The sequence below is a fragment of the Gopherus evgoodei genome, chromosome 12 (genome assembly GCF_007399415.2).
Source record: "Gopherus evgoodei ecotype Sinaloan lineage chromosome 12, rGopEvg1_v1.p, whole genome shotgun sequence".
In the NCBI taxonomy this organism is placed as follows: Eukaryota; Metazoa; Chordata; order Testudines; family Testudinidae; genus Gopherus; species Gopherus evgoodei.
In genome coordinates this window covers 25478348-25497699 of record NC_044333.1, presented here as the reverse complement: position 1 = coordinate 25497699, position 19352 = coordinate 25478348, and the positions used below count along the sequence as shown (strand labels likewise).

Sequence of the window (19352 nt, the reverse complement as noted above, 5' to 3'; positions counted from 1 at the left end):
TCTCAAAGAAAAATCTTTCTTAAAAAAATAAAATTGAAAGTTTATTTGAAAGGAGTGCAAAACATAAAAGGAAAGGTCAGTCTGGTTCCATTAAGGAGAAAATTGTGTATTCTTATTTGGGCCTTAGAAAAGGGGGATTTCTGTACTCGCCCAAAAGAGAAAAATTAGAGCTTTTGGGTCTAACTTCAGTTACTCTGTTCCTTGACTTGTGGCAGAAATGGAGGGAGAGGAAAGGTGGCTTTCCTGGTGCAGTCCTGACTCCCTCTATTCTGAGGCCATTGAGGGGACCTGCCTTAGAGCTATTACTTCTTAAGGTCCCTTTTGAAATAGCTGTCCTCTAGTGTGCTCCAGCTGTACCCTCCTTTGTATCCCTGACATGTCCCCCATCCGTAGGGGCTGGGAACATGGCTTGAGTAGAACTATTAGGTTAGTTCTATGATGGCTACAAAGGCCTCCTGAACAAGGGAGGCCTCAGGCAGCCATGTCTTCCGCATTTGAAGCCCCTTTATGTGATCAGGGTGGTGTAATGGTAAGGGGTTGTACTGTAACCTAGAATCAGTCTCGCTCTTTTTCTTCTTTGAAAGTCTGCTGTTTACACCAGTGGAGAGGCAGAATACATCCTGTGAGCCCTACAATGGAATTTCTTATGTTTATAAACAATAAGATATGACTTGTTCTCTAGGTATTCTATTAATATGTAGAAAAAAAAGGTTGGGTAAGATTTTTTCTAACAGTAGTAGAGTGCATACTAAAGTACTGAATTTGCCAGCTGGGGATCACTGCATAATCAGCCTAATTAAAAAAGGGATGTCAAACTCATTCTGTGGAGAGGGCTGAATTCTATTTTTAGGAGGGCTTGTGGGCTAGGGTATATATTTAGGACTCTGTGCTATCCTCAAACCACAGCAGAACTCGCTCTAACATGGGGGAAGGTTTAAATAAATGTATGGGTTGAATACTGGCCTTTAAGTAGTAAACTACACTTAACTACAAAAGTTAACTACACTTTAGATTGTCACTCTTTACGTTGTTAAAGTTAAAATATATTTGTGATGCCTATTTTTACTCTCTTTTCCTATCCTCCTTGCTCTCTTCTCCCTGGCACACATCCTGATTCCCCCCCACATAGGTTTCATTCCCCCTGTTCCCAATTTCCTCTGTTACAGCCATAAACAATTACTTTGTTAACATTGGCAGTTAAAGTATAATTCTTATATACTTTAAATTATTATTTTAAATCTACTGTAGTAACATTTAGGGGCCTCAACCAAACTGGGCCCCCTTGTGCTTGGATCGATATAGCAAAAATGGGTACCTCACACAAAAGTTACATTCCAAAAGACAAGACATAACAAGCGGATGAGAAACCCCCACTGACCCACAGGAGAGCCGAAGAGGCAGGCAACAAGTGAGAGCGAAAGGAGCCCCAGGCTGCCGCACAAAGCGACCGCCACTCCTCTGCCCTCCCCTCCCAGCCAGGCTCGGCCCCTCTGAGCGCGAGGGGACTGACCCCTCCCAGCATGCCTAGCGCGGCGGAAGCCGGGCGCGCATGTGAGCTGAGCGGCCGGCTCTCAGCTCGTCGCAAGATGGCGGCGGGCGCCCCGGACCCCCTGGAAGATATGCTGCTCTTCTCCGAAGAGGTGGACGAGAAGGCGGTCAGCGACCTGGTGGGCTCCCTGGAATCACAGCTGGCCGGCGGGCGGGGCTCCGCCGAGGGGGGCTCCCCTCACAGCAGTCCCCCATCCCACCGGCAGCAAGAACACCAGGGGAGCCTGGTGGAGGGCGGCAGCCCGGTCCAGCAACAGCAGCAAGGGCATCCTGCTCCTCCTCATTTCCCCGGGGCAGGGGAGGCAGCCAGGTGTCCAAGTGCCGTGGACACCCCACCCCCCGCCCAGGGGGCACCCCCAGCCTTGCCCCCGCCAGCGGCGGCGGCCGGGAGGGCAGCGAGTGTAAACAGTAGTAGCATGCAGCAATCACATGGAGCAGCTCCTTGCAGCAGCAGCAGCCCGAGTGTACCTGCTACCCCTGCCCCACTGCAGTCCGCTGCCCCACCTCCGCCTGTTGGCGCCCCAACCCAGCCTGTCAACAGCCACGTGGATGCCAATGCCGCTGCTGGCAGTGGTGCCCGGGAAATGGAGAGCCCCAGACCTGGGTGTAGTTCTCCGGCAGCAGCCGCTGGTGCGATGGACAGTGTGTTGCTGCATAACTCCGAGGCCGCCACTGCTGGAGAGTTGCCCGAGGCTGCCGGTGCTGTCACTCCAGTAGCAGCAGCCGCAGCAAGTCGGGAACTTGCAAAGGCGGTAATGCTGGGTAGTACAGCTGCTGCTGCTCCTCCTCCTCCTGTTCTCTCTCTTCTCCAGGGACCTGTGCTGCATACTGTTCCTCCTGCAGCACACAGTGGGAATGGCACTTCTTCCAGCGATCCTGTGGTTGTCACTCAGAGTCTAAAGGCTGGTTGTGCCCCAGCAGCAATAACACAAGTTGTCAACCATCAGAATCCGGCTGTCAGCCACAGCAAACCAGACTCCTCCACAGCACAGACTAAATTTCTCACACACAATCCTGCAGTAAATGCACTCAGTAACTCTACCAGTTCTGTTCCTACAATGAACATTGTTACCCATCCAGCCCAAAATTCAGTAGCCAACTGTGCCCCTGTAGTGTCCAGTCCGATCACTCTCACTGCTATTTCTAAACCTGCAGTTAATATTGTAGGACCACCTGGCTCTGCTGTTGGTATAGCCAAATCAGCCACTGCTATACCTGTTGTCTCTGCAGTCCCCCAGTCGTCACCCAGACCTGCAGTGGGCACTGCTCAGAGAATAGTTGCCCCACAATTGATTGTTAGACCGCCTCAGCAGACTACAATCCAGTTGCCTCCAGGTTTTACTATACCACCTGGTAAGTGGAAATTACAGCCTTGTTAATCTCTGTTAATCCATTTTCCTCACTGTGATTTTTCAAAGTTGTGGCTGTACTACAATTCAAGTACAGAACTATCAAATAAATGCATGGTACACCAGTAATCACATACTTTTAAAATGAATTCTGTTCTAATAAACACATTGACATTACTAAAATTATTATTTAATCAATTTAAAATTTGTGGTGGCTAATTTAAAAAAATGTTGCGACGGTTGTTGGGGAGAATTATTTGCTTAATGGAAAATGTTAATCATGGTAAGTTATTTAAAATCTGCAGTAAAATAAAACGAAACACTTTATTTTAGAAGTTCCTGGTTTATAGATAGGTGTCCTATCTAGTTGTAGGTTTAAATTTTGTTAAATTTGCTTTACTATTGCTGATGCTGGGAAAAGTTCTCCCCATTCAAGCAGTGTATGTCCTGATGTGGCTAATTGAATAATCTAATGCAATGATTTCAGTCTCAACACATATATTGTGCTTTTCACCATAGTATCTGGGCCTCTTCCCACATCAGCAGGAGTCATCTCTAATTCCAAAGTAACAATTTCACCCCACTCCCTCTGCTCATAATGATGATCTCTTATTTAGTCTTGTTGATACTCAAAAATAGTAGTAGTATCTGGCTTTGGTTTTTAAAAATACTAGTTCAGTAAGGTTGATCATAACCAAAACATTAGCCATATATCCTCATGCCGACAATTACTGATTTAAATGGCTATTTTACTGTCAGTCTCAAATTTCGAAGGGTGTTCAATTCTGTTTTGTCATGCTTGGGTACTAGTGGTGCAAATAGTGCACAAGTCGTCACCTCTGAAATTTGGTGATTTATTCAAATGAAGTTTAATTGTTTCTCATGCAAATAAAGAATCTTCATCCATTAATACATTGTATGATCTGAAATTGTTTTTCTTGTCTCAGAATTCTTTAAAGTGTTTGACATTAGTTAAGTAAATGAAATTTATAGATTGGCATGCTTGCTGGGTGTGAATAAAGATTTGTCTTTTAGTGCAGTGTTTTAAATAGTTGTGAAGTTGACCACAGGTTATGAAACTCCTGACATTTTTGTAGAATGGTATTGCACAGATCAGGCAAATTCTTATGACTTTATGAAGATCTCATTTAACTTGGAACGGATATCAAGCTGCTTTTAGAAAGTGAAATTATGTAGACAGTATATTAAAACACTTTGCTATTGTTGCCTATACTAAGGCATGTATGTCATAACTTACCGTCAATTTCAGAAGCTGAATGCTATAATTGCTTTGTTCTACTGTATGATTGTTAAACAGAAGAGGAAAATGATACTCTTGAAAACATTTTATAGATTTTAGAAAATATTGTTGAAATAAGTTAGCATGCAAACTTATAAGTGTTTTTACTCTATAGAACTACTTAAATTTGAATATAAAAGTCAAACAGGCAAGTGTTCCCCAGGGATAAGATGGAGAGAAAAAGAAAATATCTATAGTTCGACTGCAAAAGTAATGGACAGCTCTTTACGATTTTAAAATAGTGCGGTTTTCATAGAGGAAACTCATGTTTAAAGCTGAAACTTTAAAAAAATATTATTTTTTGAGTGGGTTTTAAATTATATCACAAGCTCTTAAAGTCAGCTTCCTGTTTACCTAGCTGGCAGTAAAGCTGAATAATAGCCCATAATATTAGATGCTTCAGATATGCATATGTTTTTTAAGCATAGATCAATCAAACTAAATATAACAATGTCCTGAACCTGAATTAATTACATTCATTTTAAAAAGCAAATTGTCTCATATTAACATTTATACCCTCATAGCAGTAAATATTTCTACAACTTGAATAACAAACTTAATCATGCATCACAATTACTTGACTGTCTCATTCAAATATATCCTATTGAAAACGAGTCTTACAACAGCAAAACAAAAATTCCTATGGAATGAATAGATTGTGATTTTGGAAAGTGCCCATAGGTCCATGTCCTATAATTAAACTTTGTGAAGTACATTGTATGATCAGGATGTTTGGTGTAAACTTTCAGAAAAATTTGCATGGATCTGTGCATACTGTTGTGGTGGCTGAATGAACGAATGTCTAATTACATGTCTTAACTGGTCATTTGCATGTACAGTTATCACAGCTGTTCAGTTAAATACGGTAATGATGTGTTCAAATTAATTGTGCATTTTATACAGCGGTGCTGTGGGAAAGACCTCACAACAAATAGGGAAAATCAAATATAGTGAAATTAATTGTAGACATAGTTTTATCAAATATGCAAAATAATTCAAAAGAATCTCTTCAGTTTGCGTTTTTCATTATAGTAAGTATACGTGGTGTTCTCACACTACTAGGCAAAATAAGTTAAGTGACAGTCAGATTAAGTTGACGGTGTCCCTGTAAGTGGATGATTTTGTTATAGTATAGTAGTAAATACCAGAAGAAAACACTCAGTTCTAAAAACATTCTTCACCTGCTTTTGTAGTTTAGTCTGTATCTTCCTCTTTGAACTTCCCTACTTGGTGGTATGAAGTGTAGGGACTAGTCACAGCCCAGCTACTTCAGATCTGCTTCTCAGTTAATTTCCATTTTACGTAGGGAAGATTAGCAAGTGTTTTCTAGATGTCTCCCCATAAGGTTAATTCACATAAAGAGAAACTACAGTACTTACAAGAATTGTACTTCAGCTCAGAGTTTATATGTGTAATCAGATAAATACATGGCTATTAAATCATGTGATGCACCGATGTCACATTTCTTAAAAAAGTGTAATCCCTAACTATGCTTTTAATTTTATTCATACATTGAGTATGCGCGAGGTAGTTTTGGCTCTGATTTGTTCTTATGAGTTATATAGTTTAATTTTTAACTCATGAAAATTAAGTGTTTCAAACTACTTGCAATTGCATATTATATTAAATTGTTAATTGAGCTAGAACATTAAATTTTATTGTTTACAAACACATAGCAAAAAGGGTTATTTTCAAAATTAAAATGAGCTCATCTAGTTTGCAAAATAAGTGAATTTTTGGTTTTTATCATCCTGTTTTATTTATTTATTGCAATCTAGGAACAATTATGGTTAACAGTGTTAAGTCAAAAATTAACAGACTAATAAACTGAAAATGCAGCCTGTTCAGTAGATTTTGGCCTAGGATATGGGCTCTGCACTTGCAAACACTTATGCACACGCTTAACTTCGTGCATTCATTGAGACTTTATCTTCTGTGGGACTACTTGTGGGACATACGTTTAAGCCGAGTGTAAGTCTTTGTAGGATTGGGGGCCTTAGTTTATAAAAATAAAACCGGACAGGGCAGAGGAGGTTCAGCAGTGGACAAAGGCAAGTGAGGTGATGGGACAGGGACAGAAGAGGTGGAATCTGGTTTAGATTCCCAGGACTGGAGCTGGCCACAGTGCAGGGGTAAGACAAATGAGGCATCTGTGGGACTCTGTATTTGCACAAGTGTCTGTGCCAGTAGATCCCATTGCTGGATCAGGATTTAAGAATTAAATGCAACTCCCCCCACCCCAATGCTCTGTTACTGTCTCTAATTACACCTCTAAATTTTGTCACCTTCTTATATAGTCAGGTAACCAGTTGTTACATTTGTACTGTTCAAGTGTAACCAAAATTGTTAAAGGTGTATATTTAATGTTTTTCCTGCTGATAGTAACTACTTTCCCTTATGAAATATCTGATTTTATACTGTGAAAAGCATGTCAGGAATGATGTATGGTGAATGAAGAAGGGAAAATGTTAAGCTACTGCATGTCAGTTCTATTCAAAGTTCTTACTGTTATTTTGATGATTTTCATTAGGTATGGTCTTGGTGCGCACAGAAGCTGGACAGCTTGTAATGGTACCTCAGCAGGTTTTAGCCCAGGCTCAAGTACAAGCTCAAGTACGAACACAAGGGCAAGGTCCTGCCAGCATCTCACCCAGGCTTTCAGTGCCCACAAGTGGTCCAGTTTTTCATTTAACAACAACCCAGGTACATTTTTTTCTTGCTTGTGATTATCATTTTTGTTTATGATCTACAGTTTTTCTATCACGCGCATTATAAAGCTAGGCTTCTTTGCAATATTCTTCACGTAAACCATTTTTGAACTGAAAACAAATTACAGAGGAGGGAAATATTGTACCTTACCTTCAGCCAAAGTATGGGTTAGTTCCAGGGGTCCAGGAAATTTCTCTATATGTCTACATTTCAGGAGTCCCATATTATAGCTTCTGTTAAGGCCACTTTGGGCTGTGAGTCCAACAGTCCTCATAAAGTAAGCAGGATCAAGCTTGGTCAGAACTTATTTGGAGGTCTCCGAGGAAATCATATATGCTGCTGATTCAATAGGTGACTCTCTTCCTTCTGAGTCAGTATTGATCTAAATCCCCAACATGGTGCTTGGGGGCACTGTGCTGTTAAGATTAATTTTTCAAATAAAATGAAAAACAGGTGTCCTGCCCTCTTGTAGTCATTAAATGTTGTTATACATTACTCAAGAGTAAGGGTGGTGATTTGCCTGTTGCATTAAGATTTTAAGTTGGGTGACTGCGTTTTGTGACCTGAATTTCTCTATTAAATTAAGCTGGCTACGGTATCCTTTCCTGCCCCATAATATTCTGTAGAGTTTGATGTTAAAGTGTTACTGTATTTCCTCACAGAGGTACTAAGATTGATATTAAGTTTCTGATGAGTTTATAAAGTGCTTTGTGATCCTTCTAGCTAAAAACCCCAAAACCTATATTAGTGATTTAACTAAGTGATGGTATTTCAGGGAGGTTATTCAGCTTTAGATACTTTGGACTATAAAATTAGAGATCAATATTTCTGAGCATTGTTACTGCGCAGCTGAGCCCTAGTAATGCTCATCTGATTTGTTGGGGCAGAATTAAGATTGCTTTGGTAAGTACTTATGAGTACTATGACTATGAGTAACTGTGAGCTGCTGTGCTAATGCACTAGTGCCCCCTTTGGTCAGAATTAACTTGGTCCGGGAAGGCGGTCAGTCATGGCCTCTTAACTGAATCTCTATGATAGTCCTATTCTGGGATATGCAGGGTGTTAGTTTCAGTCCTGCTGAGTGTAGGGGTTTCCCTTGTACTTGGTAGGATCAGCTGATCCTGGTCCTCAGGGGGTCTCAAAAACCCTTTTGTTCTTAAGTGTCTGTTGCGGGATTGATAGGGGAACCCAGGCCCACCCACTCCACTGGGTTCCAGCTCTGTGCCCTTAAACAAGACAGACCAAATAAGGCCTCCACAACAACTCCTGCTGTGCCCTGAGTGCCTTTCTACTCCCTTGGTTCCGTAGGCTTCTCCAGCCAGTACATCAGTGGTACCCAAACTTTTCCTATCGTGCCCCCCCCCAGTAATTGAATTTATCTGTGCCCCCCCTCCATTGCTGCAGAGGAGCTTAGGCTGAAGGCGGAATAGGGGCTGAACTGGGGATGTGGCAGGAGCTGGGTCTAGAGGTGGAGCTGGCCTGGGGTTGGAAAGGGAATGAGGGCAGAGCTGGGCTAGAGATGGAGTGGAGCTGAGGCTGGGGCCGTGCTGGAAGCAGAGCAGAGCTGGGTGGCACTCCCACCCATCCCCTGTGCGGGCTGACTTGGGTCCCACTGCATGTCCCCCCAAGTGTTCTTCCATGCTCTCCTCTGGAGATGTGTCCCACACTATTGGGACTACTGCCATATATCTAGTCATCCCTTTTCTTGAGTGTCGTCTCTGAGCAGCTTCTCACCAGCTTGCTGGCAGGACTTTCGTTCTCCAGCCTGCTTGCTCCTTTAGCAGCCATCCGACATTATAAGATTGTATATTTAGATGTATCCTATGTAAAGTTAGAGAGAAAATGATTTAATTCACCACTCATGGGAGCACGGCTTTTGAACACAATACTATAGAAAGATATTAACAATCGGAGGGAGTTGAGAAAAGATAAAAACTTGCAAGGAATTGTTAAGAGGACTGAGCGTGTCTAATATGACCGTTTGAGGAGATGAGCATGAACATGACAAGCCTGTTAAAGAGTAGTCTTCGAAATTATGTGACATGCTCGGGATGGAAGGTTGGAAAAAGTCATTAAGAAAAAATAGATTCTGTGGCTTTGTGGGAGGCTTCTCTGAAACAGGCCTAAGCACAGTGTTGCCACGCTGCTTTGGATTTTGTGTAGATAGGATATAGTTCTGTGTATTGAAGAGGCACATAATCATTAGTGCAGTGGATCTCAAACTATTCCAGACAGACTATGGAAGCAGTGCAGGCCAAGGGATGTGCTGGCTGCTGCTTCCCGCAGCCCCCATTGGCCTGGAGTGGCAAACTGCGGCCAGTGGGAGCTGCGATTGGCCGAACCTGTGGACGCTGCAGATAAACAAACCATCCCAGCCTGCCAGTGGCTTTCCCTGGTGGGCTGCGTGCCAAAGGTTGCCGATCCCTATCCTAGAAGTTGTTGTGATTTCAACATTTTACAGTGGCAGTATTGGAACAATAGGATTGTTGCTAGTCAGGGATTCATGTGCATTGACACAACAGTATGGTATCTGCCTATACCGTCATATTGGTCTCTTTCATGAGCACCACATTTGTTTACTCTTATTAATTAATAAAGGCAATGAAATGATTAAAGCAAAGTCTTTGGGAGGCTTGAATTTAATTATTCTGGAAATAGGCAATACATTTTTCTCTTCTGCTGCCAGTGACTTTTATTTGTATATATTTGGTCCAGAAAATGTGTTTTAAAACATTTGACTAGAACCATTTTTTTTAAAGCCAGAAAACGGTGAATCCCTTAAATAATAAAGAGTTTACCACATAAGAACTACACTTGTATTTGATGCTTATAGAAGACTTATTTCCTGAGGCTGTTGAACTCATTGCTTTTTTGGAGGCAATGTTTAGTGTCAAATATTGGGCTAAGCTTTTAGAAATGGCTGCATCTTCAGGTGTGTTTTTTTGTTTTGTTTTGTTTTTCGTTTGAATAATGATTATTGATCAAGGAGAGGAATTTAATTCAAGAAGTACAGCCAATAATGTATACTGAAAACAAAATTGTCTTCCAGCAATTCTATAATTGACAGGTTTTTTTCCCTGTTCCAGAACACAGTTCAGAGCTGGAGCCTGACAGGTTATTCTCCCCCCCCTCCCCCCCCCCCACCCCACAGTGAAGAGTATGGGAAATATTTTCTGCACAAATGTTGTTTGGCCTGTAAAGTAAAATCTCTAGGAGTCCTGTTCTTCTCAGTTGTTCAGTCTGAGACAAATTGCATTAATCGTTGGCTCAGAACAGTCTGAATGAACACATATGTTGTCTTTGACTAACCAGAAGGACAGCATAAGACAGACAAATATAACAAAAATTAATGCCGCATTGCTGTTTAATTTAGTTTCAACTTCTTCCTGGATCCTTTAATCAGTTACATACATATCTCTCCATTATGCTGATGCAGATGAGTATCATTATCTTTGCACCAGATATTAAAATATCTTGGTCATTATGTATACCTTGAATCTGTAATTTAAGGTTTTCTCTTTAGATTATATTTTAGACTGTTATTTTTTTTAAATGCATAGAATTTTGTGATTTTCTATTTACTGGTCATCAAGGCTGAGTTTTACTCTGAGAAAACAGTGATGTTTTGACTTTGGCTGTCAGACAGTTTAGACTCCTTGCGCTTATGTAACCAAGCACTGAAAATAGTTGTCCTTCTGCTAAGGTCCTACCATCTGTGTAAGAGAGGCTTTGACCTTCTTATTCTTGTGGTGAATATGATAGACCCCATTTTATGAGTGGGACATTTGTTTTCTATTCAAATCTGAGGAGAGATGGTTGAGGACTGTCATATTTAACACCCAAAGTCAAATGTGGCTGTTTACTCATTTTTTCCGTTAAGGCTTGAAACCATTTTCAGGGTCATATTTGTAACACAATTTGTTATTACACCTTAAGTAATCATAAACTGAGTTAAGAAACAATATTATAAACTACCTAGCTCAGTGGATTACAGTGGTGAGGCAACACCACTATAGTTAAGGTTGTATCGCAACTTTTGTTTAAAGATCAACCTTTCTAAGTCCTCTAAAATCAACTTGCAGTCAGATTCCTTTTTAATTTGGTTTGCAGGGCAGGGTCATTGACCCAAATTTGGGGTCATATGAGCAAGGGGTTGAAGAGAGAAAAGCGATGAAACAAAAAGCCACTATTCAAAAAGTTTCTAGGTATGTTTTTTGTGCCGATGTAGAGAGCCAAAGTATTGATGTGATGTAGGTCAAAATGGTTTCAATCTGTAGAATTTTACGCAGGGTTGTGCATGGCACCCACTAAATCTTTGGGGATTCAAGCTGAGAATGATATTTAAGAACATTTGTAGATATGTAGTTTAGATTGATTACTGTGCATGTGTATCAGTAAAGAAACAGTGAGAGAGTTTCTAGGCAGCCACTTTGTTTGCTTGTATAGTTCAAGGTTTTGTGCCAACACTGTTGCCTGGGTGAAAACCCGACCACTGAATTTTGTAGTCCGAACTTTTGTATACCCTTAGAAGTTTTAATAGCTCAGGGTGCTTAAACCAAATTGTCTCTAATATAACATGTATTTATTTTATGGTCGGTTTACTGTGAATACAATAGAATAGCCAGCATTTGGTCTAACCAAAATTTTTATTATATTGGATGGGGAGGAGACGGAGACAGAGGACTGTGTGTGTGTGTGTGTGCGCGCGCGCGCGCATGTATGTATGCATGCATGCATACATGCATGGGGAGGAGGGGAAGGTGGCAGTGGCAGCAAGCCTTGGATTGGTTATTTGGAAAACCTATATTTTACTAGCCCCTGGGGGATTGTTGGGGCAAGTGGGTATTTCCTGATTCCAGGGCAGATTATTGTAGTGTTTCCAAAATTCCTAGCATGGAGGTTTGGAACTGGACCACTGAGGGAAAAAATGTGTGTGCTGCCAAGGTTGCTACTGGATTCTGCGTGATTCCTGGATCACAAGGTTGCAGATGTTTGTGAGAGAGCAGGGGAGTACACCATGACATGGGGATTGCTGACTACAGGCTGATTTGGGTGGAGAGAGGTGGCCTGCGTTGGCATCATATTTTGCCCATTCGGCAGCATCTAACTGGTGGCTTAAGCTCAGGTTGTGCTCTTCCAGGCACTGTGGTGATTCACTTGCATGAATATGATCTGGGCCTTATTCCTGATATGTACACCTCATAAATGTATGAGAGCAGATTTGGACTGCATCACAGATTTGTGCCCAAGAGCTATAATAATTGTCTCTGATTTCTCTGAGCATCTGAATAATTGCTACAGGAGCAATATAAAGGTATTAATAACTTTTGGAAAAACATTAATCAGGAAATTAGAGGGTTAATCACTGACCAGATTATACATACTGTATGTCATAGAAACATTAGAAGCTCTGACGCCTCAGTTTCCTGGAGATGGGGTGCATCTATTGCAGGTATCGGCAACCTTTCAGAAGTGGTGTGCCGAGTCTTCATTCACTCTAATTTAAGATTTTGCATGCTAGTAATACATTTTAACGCTTTTAGAAGGTCTCTTCCTATAAGCCTATAATACATAATTTACCTATTGTTGTATGTAAAGTAAATAAGGTTTTCAAAATGTTTAAGAAGCTTCATTTAAAATTAAATTAAAATTCAGAGCCCCCCCAGACCGATGGCCAGGACCCAGGCAGTGTGAGTGCCACTGAAAATCAGCTTGTGTGTTACCTTCAGCCCCCGTGCCATAGGTTGCCTACCCCTGATCTATTGGATGGGGGCTAGAGGATCTTTCTCTCAAACATAAAACTCAGTATTTTGAACAGAAATCCTGTCTATGATTTCTCTTGCTGGCTGCTCCACGACCTCCGTCCTCCAACCATTCTGAAACGTGACCAGGAACACCCCTTCGCTCTAACATAGTTGATCTTTGCTTCAGGCACTGCATGTGAGTTGGGTTATAGGAGGGGGGAAGTAAGGACAATAGAAACATTTGTGTACCAGGGACTGGAGACTGCAAGGGTAGGCATTCCCTGCTTGGGGTGGGGTCTGGGTACAGTAGTAGGGAGGAGGTCAGGTTGGAGGTGGGAACACAGTGAATGGGTTGGGGCATGGCTGGGGAGTTGTGCCAAAGCAGGGCTTGTGGGGTACAGCTGTGTGTGCATATGGGGAGGGGCGATGTGTGTTTGTCTGACTCAATATGCCAGTTGTGGGACATGAGATATATAGCTACCTAAATGACTACCAGCTCCTACCAACAACATACCTTTTCTGATTAAAAACACAAGGGAATTCAATAGCAAAAAACTACATTAATGCAGATTTACAGTTGCTTGGTGGTATTTCATAACTTCCAAGAATGTTGAGCTTAACGAAACTCAAAACATCTGAAAACCAGAAAATGCACAGTTAATGTTGCCCATGCAAACCTAACTCTGTTCTCTTTCAGCAATGTCCCAGTATGCTCTGTTAACATTCATACCTTTATTCAGATATAAATGTTACCTGCTGCTGAAATATACAAGCTTTTCACTCCTTTCACAGCCCATTCACTCACTCCACAGGATTCCACCTAACACTATTAAAGGACGAAGAGGAGGAAAAAATGGTTGCCCTTGCCACTTTCCCGCTTTCCTCTTCAAGCAATGCCTCATTATGCACATACTCACACTGGCCCAGAAGATTCAGGAGATTCCAGACACTGGTGTACACTCATACACTTAGCGAAAGCCCCAGGAAAAAATACCACCCATACACAAGTTAAGATTCTCTTCAGAGACTTTTACAACTCGCTTACACTTACTCATAGGATACCATCTCTGTCTTCACTTTCACTGAAACATCATTAAAGCATGACAGTCCTCTCATATTCCACTTTACTGCTGATAGTATCCCTTATAACAAAAGCCCTATGCCCTGCTATTGACATCACCTACACAATTCTGCATAGAAGAGGTGCATACTGGATCCTGCAGGTACATATGCAACTTTTCCCTTTGCTCGCACATGAGAAGGTGGAAAATATAGATCTCATGTCACAGTCATAGCTCTGTCGCACACATCAAAGTAATCTGCAGATCTCACAAACACATCTCTATCCCCTAACCACTGCCTCCACCATTCAGTAGAGCTACGCCTGGCACCAGCTACACTCACTTTACCTGGAGTGCTTGCAGATAATAAATGTTTAGACTGTGCTCATATTCCAGCTCACTAATGACAGTACTTTTCATAGTAAAACCTCTGGGCTTTATTGATTATATAACATACACAATTCTGCCTAGAAATGATACATACAGGATTCTGAAAATACATATGCGTCTCTTTTTGCTCACCCACATTGGAGGGTGCAAAACGTAGATCTCATGTCATAATCACAGCTCCGTCACCCACCTCAAAGTAATCCACCCATCTTTGTTTCACAAATACACCTTTACCAAGCAGTCCCATCTGCTGCCTCCACCATTTAAGGTAGGTACATCCAATGCACTGACTGCACCTGGGGTGTATGCAGATAATTTCCATTGGCTGTAGGGAAGTAGAGGGAAGGTATCATAGGCTACTTTCCCCACCCCCCTTTGTCCTTTAATAATATAAGGCGGAATCCTGTGGCTGAGAGTGAATGGCTTTTAAAAAGAGGAGCTTGTACATTTCAGCAACTGTGGGATTGGCAATATTTGTGTCTTAATGGAGATATTTGGGCATTGCTGAAAGAGGGCAGAATAAAGATAGCTAGGAACCATTTCCTGGTTTTCAGAAGTTAGTTTTGCTCAACTCAGTGTTCTGCAAAGGGGTGACATACCACCAGGCAACCTTAACTCTGTGTTAATGTAGTTTTTGCTATTGAATAAAAGCACAGCATTGGCTGACATGAATGATTGAGAGAAAAAATATCTTCACACTGTACAAGGGAAATTGTCCTATAATTGTACCAGGCTACAACAATGTTTGAAAAGTGCTATCCGGCACAGTTAGTGGTATCATTTGAGGTCTGCCGTAATCTCAACGTGCCTTTGAACGTGTAGGAAGATGAAGAATAACAACACAAGAGCAGCCGTACCGCGTCAGACCAATGGTCTGTCTAGCCCAGTATCTTGTCTTCCAACAGGATTAGTGCCAGATGCTTCACAGGGAATATTATTGAGAGATCCATCTCCTGTCGTCCTGTCCCAGATTTAAGGTTGCACAGGCAACCATAAATCTGGCATTTCCTAAAATGTGAGTGCTTGAATTTGCAACCTAAATAACTTTTGTTTAACATTTTTGTATGTAATAAAGAACAGCCCATGCCACAGAAACGTGAAATATTATTTGACTCACTTGTCAGTTTTGTGGATGTAGGGAATGCAGTAAACATAATACAGCAATATTTTAATACAGCTTTTAGAACAGTCTTGCATGAAATTCTCACCGAAGTTAGACAAATGCCTTTTGAAAAGAATACTTTGGCATCTGTTAGCCTTGGATTCCCTTCTTGGCTCTTCCATTGATGTGTGACCTTGTGCTAGACAGTTAACTTCTCTCTGCCTCAGTATTCCCATTTTACACAATAGTAAAAATACCTACCTTTATAGGAGATGTGAGTGACTGTGAAGAAGAGAAGTGGAGTGGAGGACTATACACTGTCTGTAGCACTGTAATCTGTGCCTGTGTTTCCTAGCAGAAGTCTGGAAAACTGCTCCAGGAGGAGCTATACTGTCAGCAAGAGAGGATCAACAGAGCAACAGTAACCCTTGTAAGATGGCATCCATCTCTGGGTCAATTTAGTGCCAAGCTAGGAAAGACCATGGAGGACAAGAATAAATTACAGAAGGATGTGCAGCATATAAATAAATGAGTGCAAATCAGTACAATAACATATAATTAAAATAAAATTCAGAATCTCAAAATTACCGAATGCTATATAGAAAGTTGTGATTCAGAGAAAGATGCATACAATGTGTTTACATTGAAACTGTAGTCATCTTGTGAACATAAGTTGCCACTTATTTTTTTAACTGAAATAAAGTATTGAAATAAGTAAATCTTGAATAGGTGCAATTTCATTTCTAATTTTTCCTGATGAGTAAATTCTAAGATTTTATTGCATTGCTGAAACATTTCATATATTAGAAAGTAAATAGTTTTTCTTTCATTAAACAATTATTGTAGTTTAATATAATTTTAATTTAAATCTGATGTTAAGATTATGGAAAAAATAATTATTTTATATTAATTGCATTTTTAGCACACTTATAGTAACATATTACAGGGAAATTTAACATTTTTCTGAACATGAACATAGATCGTTGTCTGTTTTAGTCAGTAGGGGTAGTCTGTCTTCTCTTTTCTTGATTATATTTCTGTGCTCCTATAAGTGTCTCTCTCTTACTGTATCCTTATGGAAATTTATTGTTGTTTTGTGGACCTTATCTGCATCATGGAGGCGATGCCCTTTGGGGAGAATGACATCTGCTCTGTTTGTAATAAAAGTGTTTTGTGCCTTATTTATATTCTTGGTTCAGAAAAAGCCCTTTAATGAAATTGGAAAAGCATTTGGCATATTTAAAACAAATACCTTGTAACAGCTGGACAATATTTTACTCTCTTTATTCCATGTTTCTGTATGCATTTGATGTAATTCTGCATATCTTCTGTGACTGAGCATTGTGATATTTGGTTATTTTAACAGTATTTTATATTATGGAATTTTCAAATCCTTTAGGTTGTGGTTTTGATATGCAGTTTGTATAAAGTGAGAAAGCACAATCTATACATTCAATGAAATTTTAGTTTCATTACTGCTCCCTTTTGAAATCATAGATGTCATTTATGGGAAAATAAACCAAGGGTATTGATATTTTATTTACCAAGTAAATTACTTGAATTATTATAATATTCAAAGAGTCTTTAAAAGTATGTTATGCCTACTGCTTTTCAGCCTTTGAAATAACATTGGAGAAAGCAGCACTGTACTTGGTTTTGAAGTATTATACTTGTGAAATTTTAAAAAGTAGGTAGATGCTGCCATCTAGTTTTTCACTGATAGTTTTCTTTTGTCTGTTTACATTTTCAGTTTATGTAGTTCAGAGCTTTGCTTGTTTCTGAATGCTTTAAGCCCAATTTCCTGCTCTTTGTTTGTGTTTCTTATTAGTCAGACTGCTACTACATGCGTAAATAAAAAGTCAAAAATAATGGTACTTTCAGTAATCTGAAACTGGTGGTAAAATTACAGTTCCAATGTATACCAGTGAAATAGAAATGTGAGTTGTAGATTTAAAGAAAAAAAATCTTATATGCAATGTTAGCCCAGATTCTATAGATGCTTTATCCATATACGTAATCTCTTTAAATGCAAACATACCTTAATGTTAATGTTGTGTTTAATAAACTGCCTTCATATCAATGAAACTTAACATAGAACTAAAACTGTCAGCAAGGATCTGAAGAGTCTTCGCTGTTAATTCTTTGTGATGTTTGCCCTGGATGTGACCGTGTTGATCAAGTTTTCTGTGGGACTCTTTGGTCATCATTGATCAGCCTGATGCTTTTCCAGAGTTGGTTAAATCTTATTTCAGTCATCACTTTTGAGAATTAAATTTCTGATAGCCTTAATATACTTTCAAATAATACTAGGTGCTGTGTAGTCAAATGTTAATATGTTCATACCTTCTCTTTTCAGAGCATTTTGAATTGTTATGGCTTATCTTTACAGACAAGAGCATTCCCAATCCTATAATTTAGTTTCAGGAAGAGTTAACATAACCCATATCCAGTGTTTTTCCACATGAGTAACTAGATCTCTTTTTCAAGTTGTCTCTCTTCATATATGTTTTTTAAAGAAATATTTGTCCATGTTAATAGGTCCCAAACTATACCTATTTTAAAGTGTCACTTACCTTCTGTTCTCTCTAACAATTAAAAAAAATATTCCTAGAGTATTTGGATATGCTTGGGAGAAGGAAATTTAGCCTTGTTTGAATGCTGAAAGGTAAGCTGGCAGCATGTGATGAGATATTAGCACTAGATGTGTAAGTGGGAGACCAATAGATATGGTGGAAGAGGGTTGACTGTGCTTTTTTTCTGTGAGGTCTAGGCTAGAGTTGACCATCTTTCCACCTTTTGTTCACCTTGGATATATAATTTTTCTGTAAGAAAAATTTAACCACTGGTACATGTAAATGTTACTATTTATGTACTGGGAATATTCTTACATAGCAATTTAAACGTACATAGGATATTACACATACACATACACATAATACATTAAAATAACATTCTTAAGGTTCCAAATAAAAAGTTAAGAAATGCTAGAATTAAGGTTTCCTGTGTAACCTTAATTAAATCCCCTTGTGCATATGTGTTACGATAGTCTTTAGTTATGTGATCACTTACAGTTTTTTCCATAAGACCCCAGCCTCATTCAGGGGGGGTTGTAGGGATTGTGCTCACTTAATGAGCAGTTCAATATTTTGTTTTATGGTCATTGTTCAGTATGTGAAACCAGGTTGTATTTATAGCACACTATATAAACCGTGCTCTGAAGACAGAGTTACTAATTTCCTCAGGGCTTTCTGTGGTACACAATGCTATAGTATCTGAATGCTTTGCAAACAGTAATGAATTGATTTTCACAACACCTCTGTGAATTGAAGGTGGTGGTGGTATCCTCATTTTACAGATGGTAAACTGAGGCACAGCGAGAGTCAGATAATTATCCATTAATGTTAGATGCGCAATTTGAGACACTCAGGACCTGATTTTTCTTAGTAATTAGCATTATATAGCACTTTATATTTTCACAGCACAAGTCCCATTGAGTTCAGTTGCAGCTGTGATCACTTAGCACATATGCAGATGTAACCACAGGGTCTCAAGTCAGGCACTTGTAAAATGAGGAACATACAGTTAGTGACCAATTGTGAAGAAATTGGGTTAAGTCAGTGGTTCTCAACTGGCAGCCCGCAGGTTGCTTGCGGTCCAATCAGCACACAATTGTGGCCCATGTGACATCTTCAGGGCCATACAGGTTGTATATATATTGTTATGGATGCAGCCCACAGAGAGCCCACAATGGTAAATAGGTTCAGAACCACTGGGTTAAATTAGTTGACTAGTATCACAAAAGAAACTCTCTAGCAGAGGCAAGAATAGAATTCAGTTCTCCAGGGCAACATTCAACTGTCTTTAACTATGAACCCGTCCTTTCTCTTCCTGCAGTCCCCTGTCTCATTCACTACTACACGTTGCCACTTCTGCAACAAATGAAGCAAGGGTCCCTCAGACAAATATCTCCTTCACTATACATCCCCAGATCATCCCCAGAGCAGATTTATCTGGCACTGATGAGGCAGGAGTCCTAAGGCAAGAAAAACAGTATGAGATCATGTAATTACAGACTGTTTTATAGTGTATATGCACAAAGGGTTCAAATTAAGGATGCACAGACAATCTTAATTCTGTCATATCATAACT

The 19352-nt window shown here is 40.1% G+C and overlaps 1 protein-coding gene across 2 annotated transcripts in view; it reads left to right on the top strand.

Moving 5' to 3' along the window:
* The first annotated feature begins 1548 nt into the window (after nucleotides 1-1548).
* LOC115660293 (transcription initiation factor TFIID subunit 4-like) overlaps nucleotides 1549-19352 on the top strand; it is a 197726-nt gene continuing 179922 nt past the window's right edge. For both annotated transcript variants that reach the window (XM_030581550.1, XM_030581549.1), the window contains exons 1-2: nucleotides 1549-2901; nucleotides 6728-6900. In XM_030581550.1, coding sequence (XP_030437410.1) covers nucleotides 1587-2901; nucleotides 6728-6900 — 1488 coding nt within the window. In that variant the 5' untranslated portion in view covers nucleotides 1549-1586. The remainder of the gene's footprint in view (nucleotides 2902-6727; nucleotides 6901-19352) is intronic.